The sequence below is a fragment of the Cavia porcellus genome, unplaced genomic scaffold, assembly GCF_034190915.1.
Source record: "Cavia porcellus strain 051 isolate PalLab524CR breed Dunkin Hartley unplaced genomic scaffold, mCavPor4.1 scaffold_25, whole genome shotgun sequence".
NCBI lineage: Eukaryota > Metazoa > Chordata > Mammalia > Rodentia > Caviidae > Cavia > Cavia porcellus.
The window spans coordinates 37,933,962-37,951,198 of NW_026947508.1; the positions used below are offsets into that span (position 1 = coordinate 37,933,962).

At 38.7% G+C, this 17,237-nt stretch overlaps 2 protein-coding genes across 3 annotated transcripts in view; one reads left to right on the top strand and one right to left on the bottom strand.

Moving 5' to 3' along the window:
* The window catches only part of Cfap57 (cilia and flagella associated protein 57), a 68,625-nt gene extending 68,204 nt beyond the window's left edge, over nt 1-421 (bottom strand). Inside the window, exon 1 of one of the 2 annotated variants that reach the window (XM_063236341.1) lies at nt 285-421. The gene's annotated coding sequence lies outside the window, so the exon portion shown is untranslated. Of the gene's footprint in view, nt 1-200 lie in introns of both variants that reach the window. The other variant, XM_003462517.5, reaches the window with a different exon arrangement.
* Ebna1bp2 (EBNA1 binding protein 2) lies at nt 308-10,281 on the top strand. Its single transcript, XM_003462473.5, has 9 exons — nt 308-562; nt 646-729; nt 953-1,122; nt 1,709-1,832; nt 2,842-2,931; nt 6,031-6,106; nt 6,308-6,401; nt 7,796-7,958; nt 8,082-10,281. The coding sequence occupies exons 1-9, from the start codon at nt 497-499 to the stop codon at nt 8,130-8,132; spliced, it is 918 nt and encodes a 305-aa protein (XP_003462521.1). The 5' UTR covers nt 308-496; the 3' UTR covers nt 8,133-10,281.
* The last annotated feature ends 6,956 nt before the right edge of the window (nt 10,282-17,237 follow it).

Genomic DNA, 17,237 nt, shown 5'->3' on the forward strand with positions numbered 1-17,237 from the left:
CCCCCCAGTCCCCGTCTTTCCCGTCCCCGTCCCCCCCCCCCCCCCGCTCCGCCCCGCCCCGCCCCGCCCCGCTCCCAGTGTCATTCTCAGCTCCTAACTCCCTTCCCAGGCTCTGTCCCAAGTTTTCTTTTCTCTGTAGTGCTTCCAACTTGTTCTAACTAGGGATCCATTCCCACTCCCTGGGTCACCAGACAACGCACCGATCCAGAGTTGCAAAAATCTAGGGATCCCAAGCAAGCCTGGCACAGCCCAAAACCCGAGCAGTTCCTATGGCAACCACAAACCGGAAGTGTGTCTCAGCGCCGGAAGCGGAAGTCTCGTTGGAAAAGCGGAGCAGAAAAGGCAAGTTGTGGCAGCTCGCGCAGTTCGAGCACACGTGGAGCCGCGGCGAGTGAGTTGCGGCTGAGGACAGGATCCCCGCTGGGAACTGGTGTGTGCCAGCCGGTTTCTGGCTGACCCGCTCCTTCCGGTAGGCGGAGGGGCTGGCCGCTGCGAAATGGACACTCCCCCGCTCTCAGGCTCAGAATCAGATTCCGATGATTCTCTTGTCACGGACCGAGAGGTAAGTGACAGTGGAGCTCCCGGGACTGGACGTGGGAGAAGAGGCTTTTTCCCCTCTGCTTATGACACCGACTGTGCCTGCAGTTGCAGGATGCGTTTTCCCGCGGGCTCCTGAAGCCAGGCCTCAATGTGGTGCTCGAGGGGCCGAAGAGGGCGGTGAATGATGTGGTAAGCTCTGGAGCCGGGTCAGATAGAGGGTGCTTGGAGATGGGATGCGCATTCGGAGGAGCTGTGCTTGGGAGGCTGGTATTTGTCACAGGAACGACAAGTTTGCCATGAGGATTGATTATTTGTCAGGGTATTTGGTTAGCGTTTTGTCTTGTTGGCTTACGCCCCGGGCTTGGGAGAGAAAAAACTCGGGGCCCTAAAGCTCAGTGTCTGAATTATTCAGAATGGCCTGAAGCAGTGTTTGGCCGAATTCAAGCGGGATCTAGAATGGGTTGAAAGGCTCGATGTGACCCTGGGTCCGGTGCCGGATATCAGTGGACCTGTGCCAACACCTCAGAACAAGGACCAGAAAGCTGTTAATCCGGAAGACGACTTCCAGCGGGAAATGAGTTTGTATGTTTGTTTGCCACTGCGGGAGAAATTGGGGGCCTTCCTGTCCACTGCGGGAGAAATTGGGGGCCTTCCTGTGCTAGAGGGCGGGAGAGAAGGACGGTAGTGAGCCTTCCCCGTCAGAGACTCCAGGGAATTAGCTTTGGCTATGGAGAGGAAGTTGTGAGATTCTCTGGTTGAGAAGAGCCCAGTGTTTTTGTGTGTGCATTTAGTCACTACAGCAAACTTTGGTTGCCAAAGGTTCTTGTGAGGACTTTTCTGTAGTGATTACAGGAGAATTCGTAATTGACACTTGCTTTTGTGTTAATAGGTACCATTGGAGGGGTCATCCTTTTTTTGGGGGGGGGTCATCCTTTTATACTAATTTATTTTTAGCAGCACTTCTTCCCTTTTGAAAAACAATATACAGTGAAGTTTCTCTATGATATCAAATTAGTGATGCTTTATTACAGTGTTTGTTTGTTCCTTTGTTCTTATTGGTGGAGGTCGGATGTTGATAGTCTTTCTGAGCTTGGATAACTGAGAGGCAGGAAGGAGGTATGGAGGCCTTTCTCCCTCACCTCATTCCATCCTTTGTTTACAATCTCAGCTACCGCCAGGCTCAGGCAGCAGTGCTTGCGGCATTACCCCGCCTCCACCAGCTCAAAGTGCCTACCAAGCGGCCCACTGATTATTTTGCAGAAATGGCTAAGTCTGATCAGCAGATGCAAAAGGTGAGGAACGCAGTTTTTCTCTGGAAAGCCAAAACTTTGTACTGAAGTATATTTAGTAGATTTATCTCCTATGATGTTTTTTTGTTTTTTTTTAAAAACAAGTGTAAATCCAATATTGGGGAGCTGGTTGCTAGAGACAATTACTACCTTTTCCAGAAATTCATTATGTTACAGTCATAGCAGATACCACCCATTAGATTAAATGTGAGATTACATTTTCCTATTTTAAATGACAAGAAGAGCAGAAGTACTATAAGAAGCATGGTGTCTCTGAAGTCACAGTGAGTTTTGTGTTTCCCTCCTGTCATGGTGATGGCATGGTGTGTTCTGGGGCTGCTGTTGCCACTGAGCAGTACCATCACTGTAGACAGTTTGTATTCTCTGTGCTTCAGCTTTCTAGGAAATGGGGGATTACTTCAGTTGTAGTATAATGTAGAGTTAGTTATAATACGATCTGCATTTAATTTTGGGAGGAAGAAGATTCCTAATATATATCCAGTGTATATTTAAATACTTCCCATGGGTCCAGGCAAGATTTTATTAGCCTCTTGTCTAGCTGGTACTGAAGGAACTTCGTCTGGAGACTTAGATACATCTCTGTATATTTGCATTTTAACTTCTTATTTTTAGCTGAAATGTGTATGTTTGGTGAAAAGGGCTGGAAGTTGGATATCTCTTGAGTTTTTCTTGCTTATATAGTCCATAGAGAAGGGCACTGAAGCTGTGTGCTGTTTTACAGAGATTAAGGATGGGGAGTAATTGCTTGGTTGGACTACAAGCAGACATTTTTGTATAATAGAACACACATTACACTGGAAGTGGGAAGGTCACTTTAATCTTTGGCTCTACCGGTGACACTGGTATATTAGGCAAAGGGGTTGAGCTTTTGGACCTTATTGTCCTCATGGGTTAAAATACAGTAGATGATTTATAGCATAGAACTGAGAATATTTGCTCCTTGTTTTGGTGCACTCTAAGATTGTTTGATAATATTTTGTTTGCATTTTAGATTCGACAGAAACTACAGACTAAACAGGCTGCCATGGAGAAGTCCGAAAAGGCTAAGCAACTTCGAGCACTTAGGAAATATGGAAAGAAGGTGAGAAAGAAAGTGTGCAGGAAATGGGATATGACCATTTACATCATGTCTGATGATATTACTGTGGTCTGATTTGGTTCCCTGCCTTATGTATGTTTGATCACGTGCTTCCTGTCTCATATTAAAGTGTGTGTTGGAATTCATGTGCACAGTTTCACCCAAATACCTGTGTGGCACCAGTAGTACTGTGGAAATGGTAGGCAAGGTAGTCACCTCTCTGGAATTTAGGTTCTACATCCAAATGGTGATGAACTGAATTCAGTGGTGTCTAAAAGTTGTGTCTCAGCAAAATCAGGGAAAATTTTGAAAACATTTCTAGGCTCCACCAGAATTTCTGAGAATCTTTGTATACTTCCCCTCTTTTTCTAAAAAGCCTCCCAGGTACTTCTGATTTGTATTCTGAATGACACACTGTCCATTCAGGATTGTCAGGTCACTGGAGGAATTATTCTCTTGATTATCATCCAGTCTGAAAGGTAAAGGGTCACCCAGTGTTTGACTATAACTGTCAGAGTTCCAGTGTAAAACTAGGTTAGGCATTCCATGAAAGCTTTTTGGTTTTCCTTTTTTATTGTATAGGTCACCTGAGAAAGAAGATGACAGGAATTAGGTTTGTGGGAAAGAATGAATGTGAGGAGGATCCGTATGAATCTTAAGCATTTGTCAGCATTTTGGATATAATCTTTCATCTTCTGGGGCCTGGAGTTGACCACTGGGGTCATTTCATTGATGAATCCTCAGCAGAGGAAGAGTAGATGAGCGTTCTTTGCTCTACTGTGGATTTAGTGTTTCTAAGATTTAGAAGTGGGTGGCTGATATTATCTCAAAGACACTGGCAATTAGTTGAATATAACCTAATTTATTAAGAGTAAAGAAAAGCTGTTGGGCCTGTTGGCTTGCTGTTTCTTATTTGAGGAAACCTTTGGGCAGTGCTGCTCAGTTTGAGTTAATTTTGCCTTCCCTGCGCTTTATCTTAGAGACATTTTCCAGTTGTCACATCTTGGGTGGAAGGTGCTACTTGTATCTAATGGATAGAAGGCAGGCATGTTGCTAAACATGCACAGGAAGATGCACAGGAAAGGCCTTACCCACTTACTTACCCCTAGACCGTCAGTAGTGTTAAGATTGAGAAATGTGCCTTTTTTTTAAAAATTTAAAAATTGGTTTATTTTGTTATACATAATGTTTACATTCCTTGTGGGGAGTTGGCCTGTGTGTATAATACATCTTAACTTGTGTTTTTCATCCTCTTTCCCTTCCCTCCTTACCCTCTCCCTGCATGTCTTGATTCCCCTTTTTTTGGGTGTGTGTTTGTGTGGAGTTGGTACATGTACATAACACATCTTAATTCCTTTGTTCATTTCTATATTCTTGTGTGGAGTTGGTACATGTACATAACACATCTTAATTCCTTTGTTCATTCTCTTCCCTTCCCTCCCTCCTGCCTCCCTCTGCTTTTAAACCCCTTTGAGAAAGATCTGCCTCTCTGCTTCCATTTATTTATTTATTCATTTATTTTTTGCCTCCTTACTTCCTATCACCTTTTATTTCACCTATCTTTGAATTTCTCATAAAACAGAAATTTAGTATTTAAGCCTGTATATCCAATTTATTTTACTTAATATTGTGATCTTAAGAAGTACCTATTTTCTTACAAATGATTCATTATCTTTTTGTATGGCAGAATAGTGTACTCTGTTGTGTTTCAAAAATGCATATTCTTTATCTGTTCATCTGTTGATGGACATACTGTATGTGCCCTTCTAAGATTTAGTTATTTTAAGTTGTGCTGCTATATACATGGGTATGCATATATCACTGTAAAAGTATGTCTTTAACTCTTTCAGGAAGATAACTAGACAGGAATAGATGGATCAAATGGGATTTCTAGTTTTGGTTTTTTGATACCGATTTTGAAAGTGATTGGACTTATTTACACTCCCGCCAGTACTGTAGAAGGGTTCCTTTTCTCCCCACAGCCTCTCCAGCCTTTGTTCTTTGATTTCTTTTTTTTGTACTGGGGATCGAACTTAACCACCTCAGGCTTGCCAGGCAGGTGCTTAAGCCACTGAGCTAAATCTCTGACTGTTATTTGATTTCTTGATGATGGAGTAAGGTGCAATCTCAGTGTTGGTTTAATTTGCATTTCTCTAATGGCCGATGATGTCAAGCATTTCTTCATTAATTATTGGCCATTTGTACTTCTTCTGTGAAGCATCTATTGATTTCAGTTGCCCATTTTTTGATCGTGTCTTTGATATATATATATATATATATATATATATATATAAAATTGAACTCAGGACCTCACTTTTGACAGGCAGGTGCTGTGCTGCTGAGCTATATCCCTGGCCCTGATTTCCTTTGTTTTTGAAGCTTTTTGGTTTTTCTTTTTATTTTCTGGGGTGATTTGGTACTTTCATCCCTTGTAACAATGGGTTGAACATTTAGTCTGACCAGTAATAATTAATGGGCAAAACTGAATGTAGCTCTAAACATGATTTGCTAATTTAGTAGGCAGGATTGTATGTTGGGAGAAAAGTGCAAGCTTTGGAGTAGGGCTGCTTGAATGTGGATCTCAGTTATGTACTTTTTGGCAATGTAACTTGGGCAAGAATATAACCACTTTCATTTAGTAAAACTTCATTCAGTGGTTGTGAAGAACTAAGAATATACTTAGAGCCCTTAGGATAGTTTTGGGCATCTGTAAGTAAATGTTAAATAGTAGTAGCGGGACTCACACTGTGTTTCTGTTTGTTTTTTCCATTTATTTATTTATTTTACATTAGGTTTTATTGGTACATTTTAGATAAACCTAACAGTCACATTCATCTTAGAGAATTTGTTCCTGTACATGATACAACTTTTTCCCTGTTCTGCTAACCGCCCTTCAACCCCTCCTACTCTACCCGTTTACAAAGCTTTGTTTTCATGGTTTCCTTCTTTTCTCATTTTTAAAAAACTTTTCCTTGTTTCCTTACCCCTTGTTCCCCTCTCTATTCTGTGTTTGTTTTGTAATATTATTATTATTATTAGTAGTAGTAGTAATATGGAGAGAATATAGACAGTTGGAATAATTTGTTTGTGTCCACACCACAGGTGCAAACAGAGGTTCTTCAGAAGAGGCACCAGGAGAAATCACATATGATGAATGCCATAAAGAAATATCAGAAAGGTCAGCACATCTTTGCTACGGATGTTGGGGAAGAGGGAGGAGCAGTAGGTGCCTGACACGTATTTTGGGCATGCAGTTCTTTGATGTCCTCTCAGTGACGTGGAACTGTTGGCTTAAGTTTTGCCAATGGCGCAAGGAGGTGATACTTAAAAACTTTTAGAAAATACAGTAGTGCTGACCAAAATGCTTCTTTACTCACAGGCTTCTCTGATAAACTGGATTTTCTTGAGGGAGATCAGAAACCTGTTGCCCGGAGTGCAAAGGCAGGAGCTAAAGGCCAGCAGATGAAGAAGGGGTAAGAAGCATACTGGTTTGGTTTGGTTCATTTCGGTTCTGTGGTGTGTATGTGCCAGCAGTGCGTGAGTACCTTGGATACCTCACAGAATGAGGGGCCGCCCCTGGTATGGCTAAGATTTACTGTCTTGTGATGGGTCTTTTCAATTATGGCAGCCTTCGAAAGTGACCAGGGTGTGTTTGCCTCATTTAAAGTTACTATTGTATCTGTGTGGCTTCTCTTCTTCACAGTGTGGTAAAGAGTACAGACCTGAGGTTTACATTCAGATTATGCTGCTCAGTAGGAAGGTAGCTTTGAGCAAGTCACTTGTGGATGGCCTCATGTTTTCCCATGGGGAAATGGTTTGTTCTGTTCAGTCCAGCTTTCTGCACACCTGGACAGCAGGCCTAGGAGAAATGATAATTTTCAGACTGTAATAGCATGTATTATGATAAAGGCAGTTAGAGACCATTATTTAAGCACCAGGTCTGGGGAGGGCTTCCTGGAGGAGCGGCCCCTCTGAACCTAGTGTGAAAGGTAAATAACCATTGTCCAGAAAAGTAGGAGAGAAGCTGGTTTGGGTGAGAAGGAAGAATCTGAATGAGCAGAGGCACAGAGATGTGAGGCAGCAGGTTGGGTGTGAGAAGCAGCTGATGTTTGGCATCACTGTGGGGTGGACATGAGGTAGGGAGCGGCGGGTGGGCCAGGTGTTTGCTGAGTGTACCCCCAGTGATGAGAGGGTTATATCATGTTTAAAAAGGTAACAGTGGCACTTTGTGCAGATGGACTTGAGGGAAATGGGGACTCGATTGGCTGTTAGAAAAGCTCAGATGAGTAGTGATAATACCCTAAAAGTGCAATCAGAAAAGGAGAGGATATGGGTGGAAGAAATACTAAAGAAGTTAAATGAGCTGGACCTGGAAATTGAATTGGATGCAGAGAGAAAGCAGCCTGGGTGACTGGGAAGATAGTAGGAGCACCAGCTGCAAGGTCAGCATGTGTACTGGATGTGGGGCCGTATAGGTGAGGAGATAACAGGTACTTTTGTACATGCTGACCATATAGGTGAGGAGATAACAGGTACTTTTGTACATGCTGAGCTTGGTGAGTTTTAAAACTTACTACATTTGACTATTAGCTGCATGTGTATATCTGTGAGAGCACAGAAACAGCTGAGGATGAGTTAGCAAGATAGAGTGAAAATATAAGCTTTCTGAAGATAGTAGAAAGCCATATGTAGCTCCTTTCCTACTGTTTTTTCCCTCCAGCCATGGGAATTAAAATCATAAGTAGATGAGCTTGCCTGGGGGATCTGCAAGTAAACGTGTGCCAGAAAGAACCTGAGGGTATTTTGGGCCATGAGGGTCACCAGGATTTATAATGCTGTGGTAATCTGTCTGGTCCCTTTTGTCCAGGCCCAATGCTAAACGGCGATATAAAAACCAGAAGTTCGGCTTTGGGGGGAAGAAGAAAGGCTCCAAGTGGAACAGCCGTGAGAGCTTTGATGATGTATCCAGCTTCCGGGCAAAGACAGCTCATGGGAAAGGCCTTAAGAGGCCTGGAAAGAAAGGATCAAATGTAAGTGAGCCAGACACTGGCTGGGGCTCAGTCTCCTTCCATCCCCGCATCCTTCCTCCCTTTCTTTGTCTGGAGTAGAGGGTTATGTGCTGTGTGACCATATGTGGTTTTATTTCTGTGTAGAAGAGACCTGGAAAACAAAGAAGAGAGAAAATGAAGAACAGAAACCGTTAAACAGCATCTTTTTTACATGAAGAACAGGAAAAAGGGATGAAGACTTGAGATTTCACAGTACAAATGGATCCTCTCTGTCCTTGTTTTTTCCCCCATTGGAAAAAATTATTTTAATAAATTGAAAATTATTAATGAAATGTATATCCTTGGTTGAAAATTCAGAACTGAAGGACTTAGAAATATTTTGCATATTAAACAATATTGGTATTTATTAATAATATGAACTGATCCAAATTACCTTTTTTTTTTATGATGGTCTGTACCTCCCTCACTTCCTCTTCCCCATCCTTCCAAGTTGTTTTATCACTGTCACTTCTTATAAAACTAGATGCATTATACTCAGATTTCCTCTGAGGTACTATTGTTGAGTTTTCCTAATTTTTTCTGTGTCTTTATTTTTTCCACATATTTATTATTTTGTTCACTTTATGGTTTTCCTGCTCCATGCTAGGTCTGCTGTAAAACTTAGCCCCTTGTCTCTTCTAAACCTTTCAGGTTGGCTCCAATATCTCCTGGATTTCATGTTTTACTTCTTAGCGTATTTCTCTTTTGTTACATACTATTTGCTAGTATCTTAAGAAAGGAAATATGAGAAGCTAGTTTTTTATTATTAGAGGCCATTTTTCTGAAATTGTCTCTAATTGCTGGCAAAAATTTTTCTTGAAAATGCTGAAGGCCCTCGTTTATCCTGCAGCCTCTTGTGTTACATTAAGGAATCTGGTGCTCCCTTGTTCTTGTTCTCTCTGGAAACTTTTTCTTTTCTTTTCAAGAGAACAAAACAGCAGAACAAAGCAGATCAGAACAATGCAAGCAACACAGGACTTCATGGAAACTTTTCTTCATGATCTGGAGTTTAAAGTGCCCTGCCTTATATTGCTGGTCTGCTTCTATTTTTTTATTAGAGTGTTTAGAAGGATTAAAGTTCTTTCTAGGAAATTCTATTTGATAACCTGTTTTTCTTGCCATTTTCTTTTGTTCTGATTCTGGAATTTCTGTTGAAAGTTATACTTTGGCAGAAAGAGTTCTTTTGATTTTTTTCAAAGTATTTTATGAAAATTTGCTTTAGCTTTTATTTTGAGGGAGTTGCTATGTAGTCCAGGCTGACCTTGAACTCCCTGTGTAACCTAGGCTGGCCTTAACTCTAGGTGATCTTCCTGCCTCTGCCTCCCAAATGCTGGGATTCTAGGTATGTACCACCATGCCCAGCACGTTAGCTTTTACTTTATTCCCCCAAGGTGGTTTATTCTCTATAATTGGTCCATTTCAAATCATGTATAGATGCAGTAATATGTCTCTGAGGATATGATTGATAGTTTTAATTTTTAAGATTTTTTTTTCCTGTTCCTGTTTCTTCAGCTGTCTCACTGTGCATTTTGTGTGTTTTATTGCCTTGAATGCTGTGATTATTTTATTTCTCCAATAATAAGTCTCTACTTCCTGTGTGGGAGAGATATGATAAACTTGGATCCCTCTGCATGTGTGGAGTGCACGTCCCTTAAGACTCCTACCAATGCCCACTTGCAGTTCTTCATTCCACACCCTGATGTCAGGGAGTCCTGGCTATAGCATTCTGGGAAGCCTGGGTTCCATGCTGAGACATCTCATTCAGTTTGGATTTTGTGGTTTCCTCTACCTTCCTCTATCAACTTCCTATCCTTTTAAGATGTGTAAAATTTTTCTTGATTTCTAAAATTTTCCTCCCATTCACACAATGTTGTTCCTTCTTTTTTTAAAATCCCTTTATTTATGTATGTGTGTGTGTATGTGTGTGTGTGTGTGTGTGTGTGTGTGTGTGTTTGAGAAGGCAGAGGAGATCATTATATGTCCCTAGTCTGTCATCTTTACCTGCAGCTGTCACACTGGTGTGGAAGAGAAAGGTATCGTTATGGTTGATACATTGTGTGAACTTTTGTAAATATCCTTATCCTGTGCAAAGGAGGGCAAGGAGATTTTTGTGAGTGCTATACCTGCCTTGGAGGGGTGTGGTGGTGGCTTGTATATAATACAAGCCAGGAAAAGAGGCTTATTTCCTTCTTGCTCTGGCTGCTGCCTTGAAGTGTTGCCCTTGTGCCATGCCACCCTGCCTTAGAGCCAGCTGATTGTGGACTGAAACTTCCACAAACAGCTAAATAAACCTTTTCTTCCTTCATTTTGAGTGTCGGGTGTTTTGTCCCAGCAGTGAGAAAAGTAAAAGTAAACCAAGACAGTTTGAATCAGTATACTTACGAAGAAATGAAAAAAGTGGTACTAAAGATGAGAAAAGTAAGACTTGGACTTGAAAGTTTTACCTCAAGCTGCCCATATTGTACTCAAGCTAATGTGCAAACACTGCAGCCTTGTTTTGTAGTAATTAGCAGAGGCTTAGCCAGTCACAAATGACCAACTGTTTAAACTAGTTCATGTAAGACTGGTGCAAGCTGTAACTAATTGGTTTTTTGCTGTACCTCATTTCCCACATTTCAGTAGGGCATTTCCTTTTCCTTGGTTGTAATCAGTTCATTTGATGGAGTACTACATTTTGAACGATTTTTGTTCCACACTGCTGCTTGATTCTAGAATCTTATAAGTGAATTGTGATTTGTAAAATAAGATTTGCTGCAGTTTTTAACAAAACAAATATTTATATTCTGGACAGTGCATACTTACGTGTGTTCGACACAAAGACTGAATCCACTATTGGTATGCTACCTATAGACCACCTCTATGGACCTCGATAGACCATATGCTATGGACCATGTGCTATCACCTCTGTAGATCATATGCTAGTCCAGAGAACATGCTGAAGTGAATTCAAAGGAATTGAAATTATCCCCCACATATTGTCTGATCATAGTGCAATGAAATTGGAAATTAATGTCAAAAACCTGTAAAAACTCCATAAACATGGAAATTGACACCTTTCTAAACAGACAATGGGTCACAGATGAAATAAAGGAAGAAGTTAAATAATATCTACAAATAAATGAGAATGAAGATACAATATACCAGAATTATGGGGTGTAATGAAAGAGATCTTGAGGGAAATTTACAGTGTTAAATTCTCACATCAGGGAAATAGAACAAGCACAAATAAACAACCCAATGTTACAGTTCAAGATGGTAGAAAAAAAAGAGCAAGACAAAGACAAAGCCCATACAAGGGAGGAAGTTACAAAGATCAGAGCAGAAATTAACACAATGGAGACCAAAGAAATAATACAAAGAATTATTGAAGAGTTTGTTCTTTGAAACAATAAATAAAATTGGTAACTCCCTTGCCAACCTTATGAAAAAAGGGGAAGTAACCCAAATTCATGTACTAAGGACTGAAAAAAGTGAAATCACCACAGATCCCATGAAAACTCAGAAGACCATCAATACCTACTTTGAGAAATCTGTACTCAGGATGGAAAACAATAAATCGACATCTCTGGATACATATTAATTGCCAAAGCTGAATCAAGATGATATAAAAGTTCTAAATAACCTAATATCAGTTAATGAGATTGAAATATAATAAAAAACTTACCAACAAAAGCATAGATCCTGATGAATTCATGGCTGAATTCTATAAGAAATTTAGAAAAGATTTAATGCTAACACTTCTTAAACTCTTTAATGAGTTGAATGGGAAGCAATATTCCCTAACTCATTCCTGGAGGTAAGTGTTACCTTGATACCCAAGCCAGAGAAAGACACAGTCAAAAAAGAGAACTATAGGCCAATCTCCCTAATGAACATAGGTACAAAAATCCTCAATGAGCTATAACAAACAATGTAGCAAATGATCAAGAAGATCATACATCATGACCAAGAGGGATTTGTCCCAGGAGTGCAACATACACAGATCAATGAGTTAGTACATCATAACAGAACCAAAGACAAAATTCATGCAATCATCTCAATAGAGGCAGAAAAAGCCTTTGATAAAGTTCAGCATTCATTCATGATAAAAACCCTAGAGAAAATCAGAATAGATGATGTTTACCTCAATGTGATAAAAGCCATCTATGATATACCAACAACCAACATCATACTAAAAAGACAAAAACTCAAAGCCTTCACTCCACAATCAGAAACAAGATAAGGATGTCCACTATTACTACTCCTATTCAATATAGTTCTGGAAACACTAGAGCACTTAGACAAGAGACAAAAAGAATAAGGATAGAAAGAAGTTAAACTATTGTTGTTCACAGGTGATTTAGTACTCTATATAGAACACCCTAAAAACTCTACTAAAAGTTTCCTAAAACTAATAACCAAATTCAGTAGCATAGATAGATACAAGGTCAACTCTCAAAAATCAACAGCATTCCTGTACACAAACAACAAACTAAAGGGGAGAGAAATTACGAAAACCACGCTTTACAATAGCATCCAAAAAATGAAATACTTAGGAGTCAATCTAACAAAGAGCTCTACATTGGAAATTACAATGCTGTGAAAAAGGAGATCAAAGAGGATAATCAGAAAATGGAAGGATATCTCTTGCTCACAGATAGGAAGACCCAACAGTGAAAATGACTATACTCCCAACATTGTCATACAGATTTAATGCAATCGCAATCAAAATGCCTTTAACATGCCTCACAGAACTAGAGAAAACATTTCTAAAATTAATTTGGAAGCAGAGAAGATGTAGAATAGCAAAGGCAATTCTGGGCAACAAAGGCAAGTTCAGAAGCATCACAGTCCCTGACCTGAAATTATACTGCCAAGCTACTGTGATAAAATCAGTATGGTACTGGCAAAAAATAGACCTGAGGACCAATGGGACAGATTAGAAGATGCAGACACAAATACAAACACACTGATCTATGTTCTCTTTGACAAAAGGGTCAAATATACTCACTGGAAGAAAGACGGCCTGTTTAATAAATGGTGCTGGAAAAAACTGACTTTTTACATGCTGAAGACTAAAAGTAGTCCATGTCTATTACCATGCACTAAAGTCAAAATGAATCAAAGATCTAAATATTAAAACAAAAACACTAAATCTACTAGAAGAGAAAGTAGGTAGAAATTGAAGACACATGGGTAAGCAGAGAGTTCATGAACAAAAATCAAACAGCATGTAAAACACTTCAGAGAATCCACAAGTAGGATCTCATCTTATTAAAAAGCTTTTGCACAGAAAAAAAATTCAAGAGAATGAAGAGACAATCCACAGAGTGGGAAAAATTTTAGCCAACTGTTCCTTAGACAAAGGACTTGTATGTCGAACATATAGATTGAAAAAAATCAGACCATCCCCCCCAATTAAAAAACCCAATCCAAAAATGGGCAGCTGAAATGAATACACATTTCTCAGATGAAGAAATACAAATAGCCAATAAATATATTTTAAAAAAGTTCAACATAATTGATCATTCAGGAAATGCAATTAAAACAACACTGAGATTCCATCTCACCCCCCAGTAAGAATGCCTATCATCAAGAAGTCAATCAATAATAAATGCCAGTTGGGTTGTGAGGAAAAAAAAGCCCTTCTCCAATGTTGATGGGAGTGCAGACTGGTGCAAGCAGTAAGAAAATCATGTGGAGATTCCTCAAAAAACTAGGATAACTGGTTCCATTTGATCCAGCTATTCCCTTTCCGGGTATTTTCCCAGAAGAATTAAAAGCACCGTGTGCACCCATGATTATAGCAGCACAATTTTTAATAGTTAAATCTTGGAAACAACCCAATTGCTCATCAATCAAGGGATGGGTAAAAAAAGATGTGGTATTTCTATACAATGGAGTATTACTCAGCTATAAAGGATAACATTGAGACATTTATAGGGAAATGGATGCTCTTGACATCATACTTATAAGTGAAATAAATCAGACGTACATGTGTAAGCATTGTATTGTCTCCCTAGTGTGAGAACCTGAAAGAGTAAATAAGATACCAAATGTACAATAGATACTGTGAAATGGGAAGGCACTTCAAAAGGAAAGTGAAATTGGGATGGGTGAAAGAAGAAAAGGGAAAGGGAAAAATATAAATACACAAATTAGTTAAGATAGTTATACTACTAATTGCTGTTAGTTTTTTGAAAAAGAAAGGTTTGTACCTATGTCATTTAATCAGTTTTTCATGCCTATACCTTGTAATATGAGCAGCTACTTTGAAGATAACAATACACAATATATTAACTATTGTTACTCTCCTATAATCTTTTTTTTTTCTTTTTGATACTGGGGATTGAACTCATGACCTTATGCTTGCCAGGCTGGCATTTATGTCACTGAGCTAAATCCCTGGCCCTATAATCTTGCTTTGAAATTTATAAGATTGTTTTTTTTTTCTGTAAGATAAAAAAGAATATAAAATGTTGATGAGGCTATGGAGCAACTGAAACTCCTGCGTATTGATTTTGGATATGTAAATTGCAATAACTACTTTAAAACTCTGCCACTATTTACTAAATTTAAAAGGCATATACTTGTAATTCAGAAATTCCCATGCTTATCTATAAGAAAAGTGGTTAGACACAAACATCAAAAGTCACTAAACAAGGATTCATAGTAGCATTGTTTATAATAGGCCCAGACTGGAAATATTTATTAAAAGTGCAAGGAATAAATTGTGGCACCGTCATATACTAGAATGTTATGCAGTAATTAAAATATGTGAACAGTACAGCTATTCAATAATAAGGATAAATCCATGTACATAGCACTGAGTGAAGACATACACAATAATAATTGGGTTGTGATTCCATTTATAAAATGTTCCAAAGTAGATGAAGCTAGTGTACAGCATTTTAAGTGAGGATAAAGTTATTCTTGGAGAAAGAGGAGAAGGTAGCAAGTTGAAGAAGGTATTGAACACATGGTTTTGCTGTGCTTGTAATGTTAAGATGTCCAAATAATTTTTGACAGTAATTATTCCTGATTAAAGCCTACCCATTTTCTGTTTTGTTTATCTTTCTTTAAATTAAATTAAAAAAAACCACTACAATACCCAGTGCTGATCATGGAGTGTCATGATGTGGAATCCAGCAATACTATTATTCTTTGTTCAGAATAATTTTAACCTGCTGTAGTTTGTTTAATTTAAACATAAATGGATATGGATATATCCATATGGATATATCCATATATATGGATAAACATATATGGATAACTGCATGTATGTTTAAGTGTATAGAATTGACAACCATGTTGCTAAATTTTTATTGGACAGTTGAACAGAACTGTTTGCAGTCTCGCTGTTTGAATTACCACTTTACATGTTCCATTTTGTACCTTGAACAACTATTTGTAAAATGGCAATATGTAAACATCAACTAGTGATTTCTTACTGTTTATTTTTTTCTCTGAATGTATGTATTATTTTTACCTGTTTTCTGTTTTAAACAAAACAGTCTTTCTTTAAATAAAATTAAAAAAAAGAAAAAAACCCAATGTATGATATATAAAACCTTTCTGAACCAGGGTGACATTGAGCCTCTGGTGAGGGTGTATGTGCAAGGTGTTGTTGTTAGTCATCAGTGGAATGTGATATTAAGTTTTAAGTGCAACTCTGGCAACTTTGATGACCCCCTTAAACAACCGGAAGGGAAATCACCAAAGCTTATAGTAAATGATGATGTGAATATTTTTAATCATAAATCAAAAAGACTTGAGGTTTAACAAAATAAGAGAAATTCCAGAGAGTGCCTTCAACAAACTGAAGAAAAAGAAATCATTAACAGAGTGAAAAGAAAACCTACAAATTGGGAAAAACCAACTGTCCCAGTTGTTTTTCCTCATGTACCAAGACTGAGGATGCCTAAGAATCATAAGTAATACTATAGGCCAGTGCCAAAGAACCAGGCCTGGACCAGGTAGACAGCAATTTCTCATCCCCAGTGAATTGAAGAGGTAGGATCCTGCAAAAGACTCTAATCCCAAAAGACAGCGACACCTGGAAGACATCTCTGAGAAGTAGTTATTTCCTAAGGGTTCAATAAAGCTACTCATCATAGGCAGTTTACAAGCATCAAGCTGGGAATAAAACTAAATGAAAGAAGAGAAGAGAAAAGAAGAGAAGAGAGGAGAGGAGAGGAGAGGAGAGGAAAAGAGAAGAGGAAGAAGAGAAGAAAATGAGAAGACACTTAAACAAGACGCAACCCCAGGCTTTTAGTTCACCAAAGGCAACCCATAGGTCAATAAAGTGGAGCAGTCTGAAAGTCACCCACCTGGACTCTGAACTGGTAACAGTGGAAGTAACAAAGCAAATGAATGAGGCTCTAGAAACAATCAAATCAGAAATAATTTCTCAGATATCTGCAGAGATGACCATAATGAAAGACATGTTAGTGACTACAACAGATACAGACTTTAAAAATAGAAGCTTAGAAAAATGATGAAAATTATAAATGCCCAACACATTAATGAAATGGAATCCATGAAACAGATTCAAACAGATATCCAGGAGATTAAAAATTCCATTGAAAGTACACACAGCAGAATGATCCGATGTGAGGACAAAATCCGTTATAGAAGACAGTATTGGATCAGGGTTAGTGATCATGAAAAGAAAGATTTCTTAAAAATAGCAAAGAACTACAAGAAATCAATCCAATAGCTATTAGATGATGCAAAAACCCATAATATTGATCAGTATCAATTAAAAGGTAGGAGATAGCATAAACAAATATAAAAGTTGTTCACAGAAGTCATAGCAGAAAATTTCCCAACCAGAGAAAGAATTTAACATAAGTGAACCATATAGAACTCATAGAGAATTTGGCCATGACCAACCAAATCTACAGCAACTCATATAATATTCAAGATTCCAGAAATTCAACACAAGAACAAAATATTAAAGGATGTCTGAGAAAAGAAACAAATCACCTACAAAAGAAAGCCCATCAGAATCATGGCAGACTTCTCAAAACAAATCCTCACATCAAAGAGAGCTTGGAATGAAGTATTTCAAGCACTAAAAGAAAACATTCTCAAACCCAGATTAATGCACCTCTGCAAAACTATCTTTCATAATTGATGGAGAAATGAGATACTTCCATGAAAAAAAAATACCTGAGGAAATTCATGAGCAATAAACCAACACACCAATGTTCTGAAAGATACTCTAGAATGAGATAACAAGAATTACAATTCCATCAAACCCAACAGAATGAATCAACC

Bases quoted from the DNA above. Each gene is read 5' to 3' on its own strand.
- Ebna1bp2 (XM_003462473.5), top strand. From the start codon at position 497: ATGGACACTCCCCCGCTCTCAGGCTCAGAATCAGATTCCGATGATTCT. The intron at 1,833-2,841 runs GTGAGGAACGCA...TTTGCATTTTAG, and splicing joins CTGATCAGCAGATGCAAAAG to ATTCGACAGAAACTACAGAC. The intron at 6,107-6,307 runs GTCAGCACATCT...CTTTACTCACAG, and splicing joins CATAAAGAAATATCAGAAAG to GCTTCTCTGATAAACTGGAT.